General features: G+C 47.6%; 1 protein-coding gene across 1 annotated transcript in view; it reads left to right on the forward strand.

Moving 5' to 3' along the window:
• Positions 1-457: 457 nt before the first annotated feature.
• Positions 458-14275, forward strand: part of TACC1 (transforming acidic coiled-coil containing protein 1) — a 117578-nt gene continuing 103760 nt past the window's right edge. Inside the window, exon 1 of the mRNA XM_065901497.1 lies at positions 458-614. Coding sequence (XP_065757569.1) covers positions 573-614 — 42 coding nt within the window. The 5' untranslated portion in view covers positions 458-572. The remainder of the gene's footprint in view (positions 615-14275) is intronic.

The raw sequence follows: 14275 nt of genomic DNA on the forward strand, positions 1-14275 counted from the left end.
TCTTGGAATCCAGAGGTTCAGAGAGGGGAGGAAATTCATCAAAAATGTCCCTAGTACAAAAGTTGGCCAAACAAATAGCTCTCTCTCTTTTTTTTCAATCTGAACTGTGTAACAGGAGAAGTTATTTCACAAGGGGAGAGTGTTCCTGAGCCAAGTTTAGGCCGAGGGAAATTTTTCCAGCTTGTCAGGAACGAAGCTGACGGTCCATTAAGGAGAAAAAAAAAAGTGCTGGAGGAAAGCGTAAGGCGGGGAAAGCTCCAGGATTCAGACGGAGCTTTGCATTCCAGACCGGGCTGCAGTTGAGCGACCCCAGGAAGCTCCCTCTGAAGGGAGGCTGCGGAGATGCACCCTGGGCTCCCAGCCCTAGTGCACACTTCCTGTTCTGCCCCTGGACATTCAAGCCAAAACTTACAAAACATCCTTTCCCCTGGAACCAAGTGCTTGCTTCGGGAGACCCACCCCTCCCCACGTCGGTGATCTCAGCCTGCCCTCCCTTTCCTTCCGCGGAACCTCTCCCACACGAGAGGCGCTCGGCTTCCCGAGCAGAGATGCTGGATCCGGCGTAGCAGGTGATGCCTGCGGGAGACAGGCCACCGGGGACCACTGCCCACGAGGTAGGAACGGGGGGCTGAGCGCCCTGGGCTCACTTGGCATTTATTGAGCAAACCGAGGGCTTCACCTTTAAGCCTCGGGTTGGGGGCGTTTTCTGGCTGATGGGGGTATGCGGTGGGTGAGTGGACTCCCGGGGAGGTCAGCCTTTCTTTTCCCTCTTTCTTTCCAAATTTAACTTTAATTCTGGGGTCTCTGGAAGCACGCCGTTGTTTGCCTGGTGTGGCAAATGCTAGAGCAGAATTCTGGGGATTCCCTGATTTCTTTTCTCTTTTGCTTTCTTTTCTTGGAGAGAGGCGGCATGGGGAGGGGAGTCCTGGAATATCAGGGAAGGTTCATAAAGACCTTCGCCTCTGAATAGATTCAGAGAGAAAGGACCACGTGGATGCACAAGGAAAAGGCACTTTTTACTTGATGAACTGGGGTCCGGCTGTTTCCCAGGACCTGGGTCGTGTGTCCTCCTGGCCCCTGATGCCCCCCTCCCGCCCACCCCGTCCCCCCGCCCACCTGCTGTCTTGAGGACACACACCTTGAGCTGTTTCTCAGCATGGGGGTATGGCACACGGCCCCAGTGCCATGTGTTAATGGACAGAGCCCAGTTGTCCCTGGAGACTTGGATGGCTGTCTGTGGTAGAGCTAACTGGTCTACCGGGAAGGCAGCATGTGGCTTGTTAAGGACTAACCCCAGCTGGTGGCCGAGAGGCTGGCCCGGGCAGCTGACATTGGACTGACGCAGTGAGCCCAGCAGGGCTTCTGCACAAAGAGTGCTCAAAATTTTATGAAGCAATAGTAAGTGGAGCATTTCAAATGTCCTTTCTATGAACTCCTATGGCCTTTACTTCTCTGCAGGACGCATTTGGTTCCTTATCAACGCATGGCCTTGCACTGTTTTCTGGGCTTCCTTGATAGCTCAGTTGGTAAAGAATCTGCCTGCAATGCAGGAAACCCTGGGTGAGGAAGATCTGCTGGGGAAGGGATAGGCTACCCACTCCAGTATTCTAACCAACCAAATAAATGAGAGTGAATTGGACAAATGAGTCATAACCTATTATTTGGTGATCCCCAGACGGGTCCTAACACTTGTTGAGCACTGGCTATGTGCCAGGCACCATTCTGAAGGTGGCAGTTATCATTATCATCCCCATTTTACAGATGAGGAAACTGAGGCTGGAGATAACAACTAGTAAGTGCAGTGAGTCCAGGCTGCCATCCTCTGAAACCAAGATGGGGTTTGACTCTGGGTTCCTGCATTGTCTAGCTGGGTGACTTCACACACCTTAAATGTCTTCAACCTCAGTTTCCTCATCTGCAAAATGAGACAAAAATAACCCCACCTGACAGAAGTATTGTGAGAGTAAGTTAATTTTAGAAATTATTTTACTGAAGCAGGTGAACGATGCAGGCATGCTCCACCCAGCCCCTGTCTACCATGTGCAGTATAAATATGAAGGAAACTTTTGCAACTGAAAAGCCTCAGGGTTCTGTAGAAGGTAGCAACAGTGCCTTGTTAGGACTTGAACTTTAAACAAGGAACCCTGGAGTTCACTTACCAGCCAGTGCAAACCTGTAGCCATCAGCTCACTAGACTCTAAGTTCACTAAGAGCAAAGTTCATATCGTATACAGGTTCTGCGTTCAACCAACCTCGGAAGGCCATCTCCAAAAAAATTCCAGAAAGTTCCCCAAAGTAAAACTTGAATTTGCAGTTGATTATTTGCGTAGCATTTAGATCATATTTGCATTGAGATTGTATTTACATTTAGATTGCGTTTACATTCTTGTTGTATTAGGTTTTAGAGATGAATTAAAGAATAAGGGAGGGTGTATGTAGGTTATATGCAAGTACTGTTCCATTTTATGGGCTTCCTAGGTGACACTAGTGGTAAAGAACCTCCCTGCCACTGTCAGAGATATAAGAGACAAGGGTTCGATCCCTGGGCAGGGAAGATCCCCTGGGGGAAAGCATGGTAACCCACTCCAGTATTCTTGTCTGGGGAATCCCACGGACAGAAGAGCCTGGTAGGCTACAATCCATAGGGTTGCAAAGAGTCAGACACAACTGAAGCGACTGAGCACGCATGCCCTTTTATGAAAAGGACTTGAGCATGGGTGGATTTTAGTGCCCTCAAGTATCTTGGAACCAGTCCTGGGGGCAGAGGGCGGGGGGGAGCCAAATGATGACCATGCATTTGTTTCTCTTGGAATATGTTTCTCAAGCTGTGGTCTAAAGACTTTCGGTGCCCTTTCGAAGGGACATGGAGTCCCTTTGGGGAGGAGTTCAACAAGTGGATGCTCCAGGAGCCTCCTCTTCCCTCTCCCGACAAAGCAGCTCCGTCTTCACCTGACTGTGTGTTAAGGGGCCAGGTGGAAAGCAAGTTTTGAAATCAATATTCAGAACTGTTAACCTGGGACAGGTAATGTCATGTCTAGGGAGAAAATGACTGCTTACAGGACGGGGTTGATTTACAGAGGGGTTTCCAGCTTGGTCCTGTCTGGGTTCTCACTTGCTTCTCTGGATCACCTTCTACTTAATGACCCCTTCCCGCCCTTGGGAACCCACAGGTGTTGTGTGTCAGGCAGGCTCAGGGATGACCCTTCTGTCTCAGGCAGCTGGTCCTCAGGGTCAGGGGTGGATAATGGACAGGGCCCCAGAGAGCGTCTATGACAACCTGGGCTCTCTCTGAGTCTTCTCGGAATGTGCCCTTCTCAGTTCTACTCACAGTGATGGACTGCACGATCAATACTCATAATAGCTGCTATTGATCTCCCTTAATGATGACAGCTTCCTTATTGAACCCGGCGCTGTGCTGAGCAGAGATATGCTCACGCAGTCCCCACAGAAGCCCTGGAAGGTGGTTTCTGCCTGTTCCCCGGCTCTGCTGGTGAGCACGTAAGGGTGAAGATGTGGTATGACTTGACTAAGGGCGCCCAGCCAGTTAATGCTGAGGTTGGACTTGGAGCCCCTCCTGCAAGTCTGAGCCACTCTGCCTCGAATATTTTTGCAGCCCCCTTTGACAGAGGTAAGAAGGACATTGCTGTTAGTTGGGTGTTTCTTTCGTGTTTCTGGTAAGGGATGCCCCCTAAGAATAGGCTGGGAGAAACGGGGCTAGGACAAACATTCTATGGAGGAAGGGTGCTGCTGTGAACACGGAGAGTTGGGATTCTTGTGCAAACTGTGTCCCTGGGAAACGTCACCTCTCTTAGGAGAGGGGATAGGGTTCAGTGGGCAAGAGCCAGCTCTGTAGCCAGACTCGATGGCCTCAAATCCCTGCTCTGCCCCATATCAGCTAGATCCTCTTATGCAAATTTCCAAAATAATATTTCTTGTAGAGAGATGATAATAATAGTATTCATATTATAACAACGTTATAAGAGAATGACTTAGTCCACATAAAGCATTTAAAATTGTGTCTGGCACATAGTAAGGACTCAATAAATATGTTACTATGGAGACTTCCCTGGTGGATCAGTGGTTAAGACTTTGCCTTCCAATGTGGGTTTGATCCCTGGTCAGGCAGCTAAGACCCCTCATGCCTCATGGCCAAAAAACCAAAACATGAACAGAAGCAATATTGTAACAGATTCAATAAAGACGTTAAAAATGGTCCACATCAAGAAAATCTTTAAAAGAAATATGTTATTATGTGTAGAAGAGTTTGGATTAAGCTTAGGTGGTTGGGTGGCAGGCTGGAAATAAGAAGTAGCTAGTATTTGAGATTGAAAAAACACCAACAATTTCAACTGTGAGATGGGGGTGGGGATGGGGTATTTACCCAGACCCAGGGTGCCTGAGAGACAGCTTACAACCTTTGAGAAAAAGCTTAAATGTTCTCTTGGAAGTTTAATAAAACTGGAATAACTAGTCTTCAGAACTGGACTTGCCAAATTGGATTCTTTGATTAAATGAAGTTTACCTTATTTATCTTTGGAGTTATGGAAATCAGTCTCACCTCTGACCTATTGTTATTTCTGGGGGAAAAAAAAAAGGAACCAAAAAAACAGCTTGCTTGGAAATGCCATTGGCTGAACCACTTGTACTTTTGGAAGGATGACTTTAAGATTTCAAGCTGAGATATAAAATTTAAGAGCTAAATATAGCTGATAAAAGAAAAAAAAACAAACCCAGGAAGGGATCATGACTTACAAAAGAATTTTGTGGCTTTCTCAGAGGACAAATCTGTGAGCGCCGCCTAAGTCTAGACTAAGGTTGCAATGGTTTTGAGAGTAGCATGCACCCGTTTGCCTGCCCTTGCTGGAATTAAAGTAGGCAGGAAATAAACTGGGGGACTGCCGTCCATTGAGCACTTACTGCGAGTCATGCTTTGTGCCAAGTGCTTCATACACAGCGTCTCATGTTTAATCCCTACATCTCCCTATCAGGGGAGTACAGTTGATCCTTAGGCAACACAGGTTTGAGCTGCGTGAGTCCCTATAGGAAAGTGAAAGTCGCTCCATCGTGTCTGACTCTTTGCACCTCCATGGACTGTAGTCCATGGGATTCTCCAGGCCAGAATACTGGAGTGGGTAGCCTCTCCCTTCTCCAGGGGATCTTCCCGACCCTGGAATCGAACCGGGGTCTCCTGAACCGCAGGTGGATTCTTTACCAACTGAGCCACCATTTTTTCAGTAAATACATATAGTTACTACCCTACCTGGGGTTGGTTGAATCCACGGATTCGGAATGTTGGATATGGAGGGTTGACTCTGTGGAGGGTGGTGGTCCTCTGAACCCCCACCATGGTGTTCAAGGGTCAACAGTACTACAATTATCCCCAGTTTACGAATGAAGATAATGAGGCTTGGAGAAGGAAATAAGGTGCACAGAAGCACACAGCTGCTGAGAGCTGGGTGGGAGTTCTAACTCGGGATGTCTGGGTATGGGTGTGAGGGGTTAACTCTGCTTCCCTGGTGGCTCAGGCCGTAAAGAATCTGCCTGCAATGCGGGTGACCTGGGTTCCATCCCTGGGTTGGGAAGATCCCCTGGAAAAGGGAATGGCCACTCACTCCAGTATTCTTTCCTGGAGAATCCCCATGGACAGAAGAGCCTGGCGGGCCACAGTTCACAGGGTCGCAAGAGTCGAACACGACTGACTGACTGTGATTCACATTAATTTATGGCAAATGGAATCCTCCTGGATTGTAGCCCTTTCTGTCTGCCTGAGGAGGGCTGTCTTTGGAAAAGGATGGAGGAAGCAGTTACTCACAGCCCTCTTAGGCACATGGAGAGCAGAGGTCAGAGGATGCAAGGTGCCTGACAGGAGAGACCCAGCGCAGCTGCAATCCCAGCCAGCAGACAGTGTCAGGCTACCAGGGGTGGGGTAACTTCAGGATGCAGGGTTTTTTTTTTTTTTTAGGGTAATCTCCTTTACTTGGCTTCCCTGATAGCTCAGTTGGTAAAGAATCTGCCTGCAATGCAGGAGACGCAGGGTTTAGGGACGAAAGAGGAATCTGTTGTACCTCTCAGCCCACCCAAGGTACGGGAATGGGGGTTGGGGGGAGGTAACACTTTCTGCACTTTCAGCCCTGGAGGGTCTCCTGGCTTCACCCTCTATCTTCAAAAGGAGGTTCCGTGAAACAGAAGCAGACAGGGTGGTTGCAAAAGCAGCCAGAGTACAGAACAGAACGCCCCAGGGCGGCAGGGAAGGTTTGGTGTCTGCTCCCAGGTCAGGACCCTTGGAACTTCCCGCAGTTTGGCTTTCTGGCTAATGATTACCAGCTGCGCGGGGCTGGCAGCCTCCTCTGTGCCTGGCCAGCCAGCCCGAGGGCCGGGGCCCCCCGAGCGCTGACTCCCCGATGGCTGAGGGGCTGGCCTCTCCCCGTTGGTTGTCCAGAGCCCCTTCTTGTTCTTCCCACCTCGGCCTTCCTTTTCCAGCCTCCCCGAGGGAGCATGGCCGGCCCCTTTCCCGGGAGATGCTCTGGGCCGTGTGCACTGCGATGCCCACCCAGATCTGAGGGGCGTCCCGGAGAAGAGATGCGAGGAAAGAAACAGCTATGGGACTTCAGGCACGTTCGGATCTGCCTTAGCCTGGGAGGGTGATCAGTCTGCTTCAGGAACCGTGAGCCTCAGATCCCCGAAAGGGCTCTCAGAGGCTTCCTGGTCCAAACCCTTCATTTTGGGGACTTCTGTGGTGGTCCAGCGGTTAGGACTCTGAGCTTCCGAGGCAGGGTGTGTGGGTTCATCTCTGGTTGGGGAACGAAGATCCCACAAGCCCTGTGGCGTGGCTAAAAAAAAAAAAAAAAAAAAACAGAAAAAAAGTCATTTTACAGATGAGGAGAACATTTCCTTCAGAGGAGGTCTTGGACCCACAAAACCAGCCTGCTGGACGGGTGGTCTGGATGCAGTTGGTCTGGATATATCCATGGGCCCCCAAGTCCCCTCCAGCCCCTTCGCTCTCCTCTGCATCCAGGAGGCTGACCTGAATGGCTCCTTTGCATCTGGCTCCTGGTTTAGGTTCAGCCAACCGAGGCCTCAGGCGGGAGGTCAGAGGGAAGAGAGAGGACACGAAGGTGTTTATTCCCCTCGCTCCCTTTCCTGCTGTGTCGCCTGGGGTGGCTCTGTCCCTGACACTCCAGTCGATGATGGCCCTCTCCCCTCAGCTCTGTCCCTCCGACCCCCACAGGCCCAGGGCGGCGGCGTCTCCCTGACTGCGCCCACCTGCAGAACAGCACTGACTCCTGTCTCCTGACTGCTCAAGGCCTTTGTAAACAGTTCCTTTATTAAGCTCTCCAATTGGAGAGTGTTACCCTGCCACGTCCTGGCAGATAAAAGAGGCTTTGTGTACTAGAGAAAGAAAAGTCTATACGAAAGGAAGATGAAATTCAGCAAGAGGGTGGGTTTGTTTCCTGAGGCAGCTGTGAGAAATGACCATGAACTTGGAGGCTTAAAACAACAGGCGTGGGCTTCCCTTCTGGTTCAGGGGATAAGAATCCGCCTGCCAATGCAGAAGACACAGGTTCGATCCCTGGTCCAGGAAGATCCCATATGCCACAGAGCAACTCAACTTGCACCCCGCAACTACTGAGCCTGTGCTCTAGAGCCCATGGTCGGCAACAAGAGAGGCCAATAGAGGCTCGTGCATTGCAACTGGAGAGCGGCCCCCCACTCACTACAACTAGAGAAAAAGCCTGTGAAGCAGTGAAGACCCAGCACAGCCAAAAGTAAAATAAATAAATAAAATTACAATACAAAACAAAAGCAGGCATTTAACATCTCAAGGTTCTGGAGGCCAGAAGTCCAACCTCAGCATCCTTGGGCAGAAATCAAGGTATCATCAGGACCGTGTTCACTCCAGCCTCTTTAGGAGAGGATGGTTCCGTTGGGCTGGAGTTGAGTATTTCCCTTCCCAGGTCAGTTAGGCTCTGATCATAGCAGGGTAGATTCTGATTAACTAGTTTTCGCTGGAGACTCACAGAATTCAAAGGCAAGCAGGAAATGGGGGCAGGGGAGAAGTATGGGATTGACATATCAGTTCAGTTCAGTTGCTCAGTTGTGTCTGGCTCTTTGGGACCCCCATGAACTGCAGCATGCCAGGCATCCCTGTCCATCACCAACTCCCAGAGGTTACTCAGACTCATGTCCATCGAGTCGGTGATGCCATTCAGCCATCTCATCCTCTGTCGTCCCCTTCTCCTCCTGCCTTCAATCTTTCCCAGCATCAGGGTCTTTTCAAAGAGTCAACTCTTCACATCAGGTGGTGGCCAAAGTATTGGAATTTCAGCTTTAGCATCAGTCCTTCCAATGAATATTCAGTACTGGTTTCCTTTAGGATGGACTGGTTGGATCTCCTTGCAGTCCAAGGGACTCTCAAGAGTCTTCTCCAACACCACAGTTCAAAGCATCAGTTCTTCGGTGCTCAGCTTTCTTTATGGTCCGACTCTCACATCCATACATGACTTCACTATCACTGAAACATTGAAATATGCACACTACTATATTTAAAACAGATAACCAACAAGGACCTACTGGATAGCACAGGGAACTCTGCTCCACATTCTGTTATAGCCTAAATGGGAAAAAATTTGAAAAAGAATAGATATATGTGTATGTGTAACTGAATCACTTTGCTATACACCTGCAACTAACACAACATTGTTAATCAACAATACTCCAGTGTAAAGTAAAAATTGAAAAAGAAGAACGGAATGCTCTGGCATGTTTCAAATGGTTTCCTGCCCCTTACCTTTGCTGGAAGCCCCGGGGGATTTTTCTCTGTGGGAATCTGGTTGAGCTCCTGGAGGTAAATCTCACAATGCTGGGTCCCCTTGGAGTTTTAAACCTTCAGAGTTGTCCTTACTGAGCCCCCAGCAATTCGTCAGTGACTGTTCACCCCAGCGTGATTTCGGCTGCGGTTCTGATTGTGTATCTCTGCTCCGCTAAGTGGCAACTTCCTGCCTTCACTGGTACGTGTCTTCAGTCCTGGCTGCAGTAGTTTGCACTCTGTCCTCCCCGCCTCCTATGAATCCCAGAGGAGTTACTGACTTTTCAGTCTGTTTATCTTTTTACTTGTTGTTAGGACAGAGTGGTGACCTCCAAGCTCTCTATATGCGGAAGTGGAAAACTCCACACGTGTTGACATGCTGCACGGAAGCATCATTCAGTCATTGGGGGATACATGTTGCTGAGAAGGCCTTTCACCTCCCCAGACTCTCTAGTTCTCTTATCTCTGGGCCTGGCAGCTGGCCATCACAGTGACATTCCCGTGCTGAAGCCAGCAGATTTGTCACCAGATGAAACGCTGTAGGAGACAAAATGGTGGCAGGTGTGATGGGGACACCAAGACTGTGGAAGAGCCCAGCCAAGGGACCATATGGATGCGGAAGTCATTTGACTCCAGAGTTGAATCCTGGAGCAGGGGGTTGGGGATTAACAGATGCAAACTCTTGTATATAGAATGGGTGAGCAACAAGGTCCTCCTGTATAGCATGGGGAACTATATATTCAATACCCTGTGATAAACCATAATGGAAAAGAATATAAAAAAGAATGTGTGTGTGTGTATATATATATCATTGAATCCCTTTGCTCTATGGTAGAAATGAACACAACACTGTAAATCAGCTACACTTCTATAAGATTGAAGAAAATAATTGAATCCTGGAGCACAAAAACTAGAATGTCCCCAAAAAGCAAAACCAAAAAAAACATGGACTTCTCTGGCAGTCCAGTGGTTAAGACTCCGTGCTTTCAATGCAAGGGGCGTGGAGTCAATATCTGGCTGGGGAACTAAGATCCACATGGCACACGGCGTGGCCAGTAGACAAAAGCAAAACGAAAATCTGAATACCCTCGGAAATTACTTGAGTCCACCACCTTGTTTTACAGATGAGGGAAATGAGGTCTGGGCAGGGGAAGGTCCTTGCTCACAGCCGGTCAGTGGCTGGATATTCTCCAGATCCAGGAGAAGACGGGAAGTCTTAGGAGTCAGTGTGAGGGCTTTGCCACTTCCACACCGTCACACCTTCTCACCAGTGCCCTCCTTCTGAGCAGTCTTTGCATACTCTTTGTAGGATTTCTGTCCCAGTTAGTCCCACTTACTAGAAGCTGGTGGGCAGCAGGAACGCACTGGACGTCAAGTGTATGTTACTACGTGGAAGGAGGAAACGGTGCTGAAGATTGTGGCGGATCAGTGACCCGGTCAACACGAGCAGGCTGAGGCAGAGGGGAGGCAACACACAGCTTCCTTCATTGAGAAAGCCTTGCTATGGAAACAAGTCAGCCGGACTAAACAATGCATTAATGATGTAGTCGGTACACATCCTGCTGCAGGCTCTATATCTCAGCACACACCACTGTGATGCTCTCTGGCCAGAGGACAAGTGGAAGGGTATCACTTCACTGCTGATTAAGCAAACCACCCCCGCAAATAGGTCATATTGACAGAGGAATACATCAGAGAAGACAGTAGTCCCTCTGTCCAGAGTTTATCTATTGGTAGAGTTCAGATCTGGAGCTACTCTTTAAGACTGAATGGCATTGAATAAAATGATTGACAGACAGATGTTAACTAAATATAGGAAAGTTAATTTAAACAATGTAAGTGGGTGATTTTTTATAAAAAATATATTTTTTTGTCTTTTACAACAGTTTCAGGTTTACAGAAAAATTATTGAAGGGAGTACATAGTGTTTCAATATAACCCACCTCCAAAATCCCCTATTGTTATCATCTAACAGTTGTGTGAGGCATACATGGACTTCCCAGGTGGTACTAGTGGTAAAGAACATGCCTGCCAATGCAGGAGATGGACAAGACGCAGGTTTGATCCCTGTGTCAGGAAAATCCTCTGGAGGAGGGCGTGGCAACCCATTTCAGTATTCTTGCCTGGAAAATCCCATGGACAGAGGAGCCTGGAGGACTACCATCCGTAGGGTTACAGAGTTGGACACAACTAAAGTGACTTAGCATGCACGCACGTGGTGCATATGTAACAATTTTTAAAAATATTTTTTTGTGTCGACCATTTTTTAAACGTCTTTATTGAATTTGCTGTAATATTTCTTCTGTTTTTATGTTTTGGTTTTTGGGCCATGAGACACGTGGGATCTTAGTTCCCCAACCGGGGATTGAACCTGTACCCCCTGCATTGAAAAGTGAAGTCTTAACCACTGGACTGCCATGAACCAATATGGATACATCATTATTATTAACTAAAGTCCATACATCATTTAGATTTCATTAGTTTTTGCCTAATGTCCACTTTCTGTTCCCAAGATTGAATAGGACAGACTTCAGACAGTGATGGTACACATCAGACTAAGTCTCTGCTGAGCTAACGTGAAGCTCTAAAGCCAAGATTGGCAGAGAGACGTCCCACATTGGGCTGGAGTGGCCAGGATTTTGTATCACCACCTTGCTCAGCCACTGACTGGGGGCTGCCAGAGAAGGCTGATAGCTCAGAAGCCCAGGCATTTGCAGCAGCATGGATGGACCTGAGTGTCATACTGAGTGAAGTAAGTCAGACAGAGAAAGAGAAATATCGTATGATATCCCTTAAATGTGGAATCTAAAAAGAAATTATATAAACGAACTTATCTGCAAAACAGAAACAGACTTAGAGACTTAGAGAACGAACGTGTGGTTACCAGGGGGGTTATGATGCGGGATGGGATGGTTAGGGAGGTAGGGACGGACATGTACACACTGCTGTATGTAAAATGGATAACCAACAAGGACCTACAGTAGCGCACAGGGAAGTTTGCTCAACGTCATGTGGCAGCCTGGATGGGAGGGGAGTCTGGGGGGAGTGGAGGCATGTATGTGTATGGTTGAGTCATCCTGCTGTGCACCTAAATCTATCACAACATTATTAATCAGCTATACTCCAATATAAAAGGCTTTTTTTTTTTAAGTTAAAATAATAAATGTTTTGTTTAGCCAGATTGTATATAAAGAAAAGAAAAATCCTGGGCAGACTCTGAACGCAATAACAGCTAGATGTTAGCTGTTAACCATATTTCTTGATATGCTGTGTGCTCGGTTGCTCAGGTGTGGACTGTAGCCCACCAGGCTCCTCTGTCCACGGAATTTTCTAGGCAAGAATATTGGAACGGGTTGCCATTTCCTCCCCCAGGGGATCTTTCCAATCCAGGGATCGAACCCGCGCCGCTTGCCTCTCCTACATTAGCAGGTGGGTTCTTTACCACTGTGCCACCCAGGAAGCCCACATTCCTTGATGCTGGGCTGCTAAATCCATTTTTGACAAGAGTCTAGTGCGCCAACTCTGTGTCTGCCAGAAAGACCTCTGAAGTTTCCAAGGAGAAGTTGGCTAACCACTTCAGGAATCTTGAGCAGAGGTGATCCCACTGGGCTCTTTCAGCTCTTGGGCCCCACGACAAGCTGCCTTGATCCTGAAGACTCAAGGATTCCATTTCTCATATTCATTCCACCTTGCTCAAGCCCCTGTCTCTCTTCTTTCTCTCACTAGCTTATGCCCTGCTCTGTCCTAGAAATAAGATCAGGGACCAAGCATATTCATGGGGGATGGAAACTATGACTCCCAGTCTGTTGCCCACACCTTCTTAGACTCCAGATACTCAAGAAAAGGGGGGGGGGGTGTAGATTACAGTATCAATAGCAACGTGGAGTATAGATAAAAGTCTGTGAGTACCAGCAAGAAAAAGTTGAAAAATTCAAAGCTAAGACTACACAGACCAAATCCTGTTTGGAAATGTCCTGTGCCTTGAACATGAAAAATTGCAGAACAATAGCACTTCCTTCTGATCTATGCATACACCACACCTGGCAAGGCAGGATACTTTTATTTTCTTCCATCCTAACTCCTATGGGTGCCCCTGGATTTTTATCTGCAGATGTGGAATCACTGCAGTGCAACTCTGGTCTTTCAACCTGCAGCAAAGTGGAAAACTTCCCGAAGAAAGTGTGGCTCTGATGCTTTGTTCTACCTGTGTTACTTTTTCTTTTATTTAACTTATTTAAAAGGTTAAAAGCCTGTTTTATTCTTGCAACTTGGCAGGTCTGCCTGGCTCACAAATGTCCTAAGATAAACAAGCGAGGTCTGTACATAACCTCTTAGGACAGCCTTAGCTTCTGAGCCAAAAGGACTTTTAATATTTACTTTGTCTCTCTTTAAAGATTTCCTTTTAATGTTTGTTTCTGCTTTGAAGTATTTTCAGATTCCATAGACCCTGTTTGTTTTGCCCAGCCAGAGAATAGTAGATTTTTTTTCTTATATTCATTCTGCTATTTTTATACAGTGAACCATGCATACTGATTTTAATTCCAAAGGCTCACATGTGAAAGTGCTTCCTTGAATCCAGACCCTCAGGACTTTTGCCAGCCTTCTCATTTTAGTGTCTGCTTTGTCATTTTTTGGTGGAATAACTAAAGTAAAAAACCTGCTGGGTCAGGGGGTGGAAATAAAGTATTGGTGGATGAACTCTTCTGACCTTCCACTCCCAGGACCAGAAAGTGGGGTGGGAGGTGGTAGGTGGTGGTTTAGTCACTCAGTCATGTTCAACTCTTTTTCGACCCCATGGACTGTAGCCCACCAGGCTCCTCTGTCCATGGGATTTCCCAGGCAAGAATACTGGAGTGGGTTGCCATGCCCTCCTCCAGGGGATCTTCCCGACCCAAGGATCAAACCTGCGTCTCCTGCTTGGCAGGCGGATTCTTTACCACTGAGCCAGCAGGGAAGACCAATGGAGTGGGAATCCATGTTTAAATACCCAATGGCTGTTCCAGGTCACTACCCCAAAATCACATAAGACCCAGGAAAGTACTAAGAGTTAATATTCCAAGAAGATACTTGTGGTTACTGAATCCAGGATGTTTGAATTAGAGGCAGGTTCTGTCTCTGAACACAATGCCAGAGCGCAAAAAAAAAAATACTCTGCTTAAAAAGCAAATCAATAAAAAACCCACAAAGCTTGCAGTGTCCCTGAAGCATTATGTAGGGCTAGAAATGGCAACTAAATGAAATTTTAAAAAAAGAAGAAGAAGAAGAAGGTTTTTAAGTGCGTTCATTCCTCTCCCTGAGTATACCTATTGAAATCGTGAACTTGGCAGCTGCTTCCGCAGGAGACCAAGGTCACAGGTCTGAAGCACTAGCTCTCTTCTGGAAACTTCCTGCTTATGGTAGATGACAGTTGCCTCACCTTGAAATAGGGGAACACTTTCTTTCCCCCTCCCACTTTTTTTTTTGCTAGCA

This window comes from Muntiacus reevesi, chromosome 10 (assembly GCF_963930625.1).
Source record: "Muntiacus reevesi chromosome 10, mMunRee1.1, whole genome shotgun sequence".
Classification (NCBI taxonomy): Eukaryota; Metazoa; Chordata; class Mammalia; order Artiodactyla; family Cervidae; genus Muntiacus; species Muntiacus reevesi.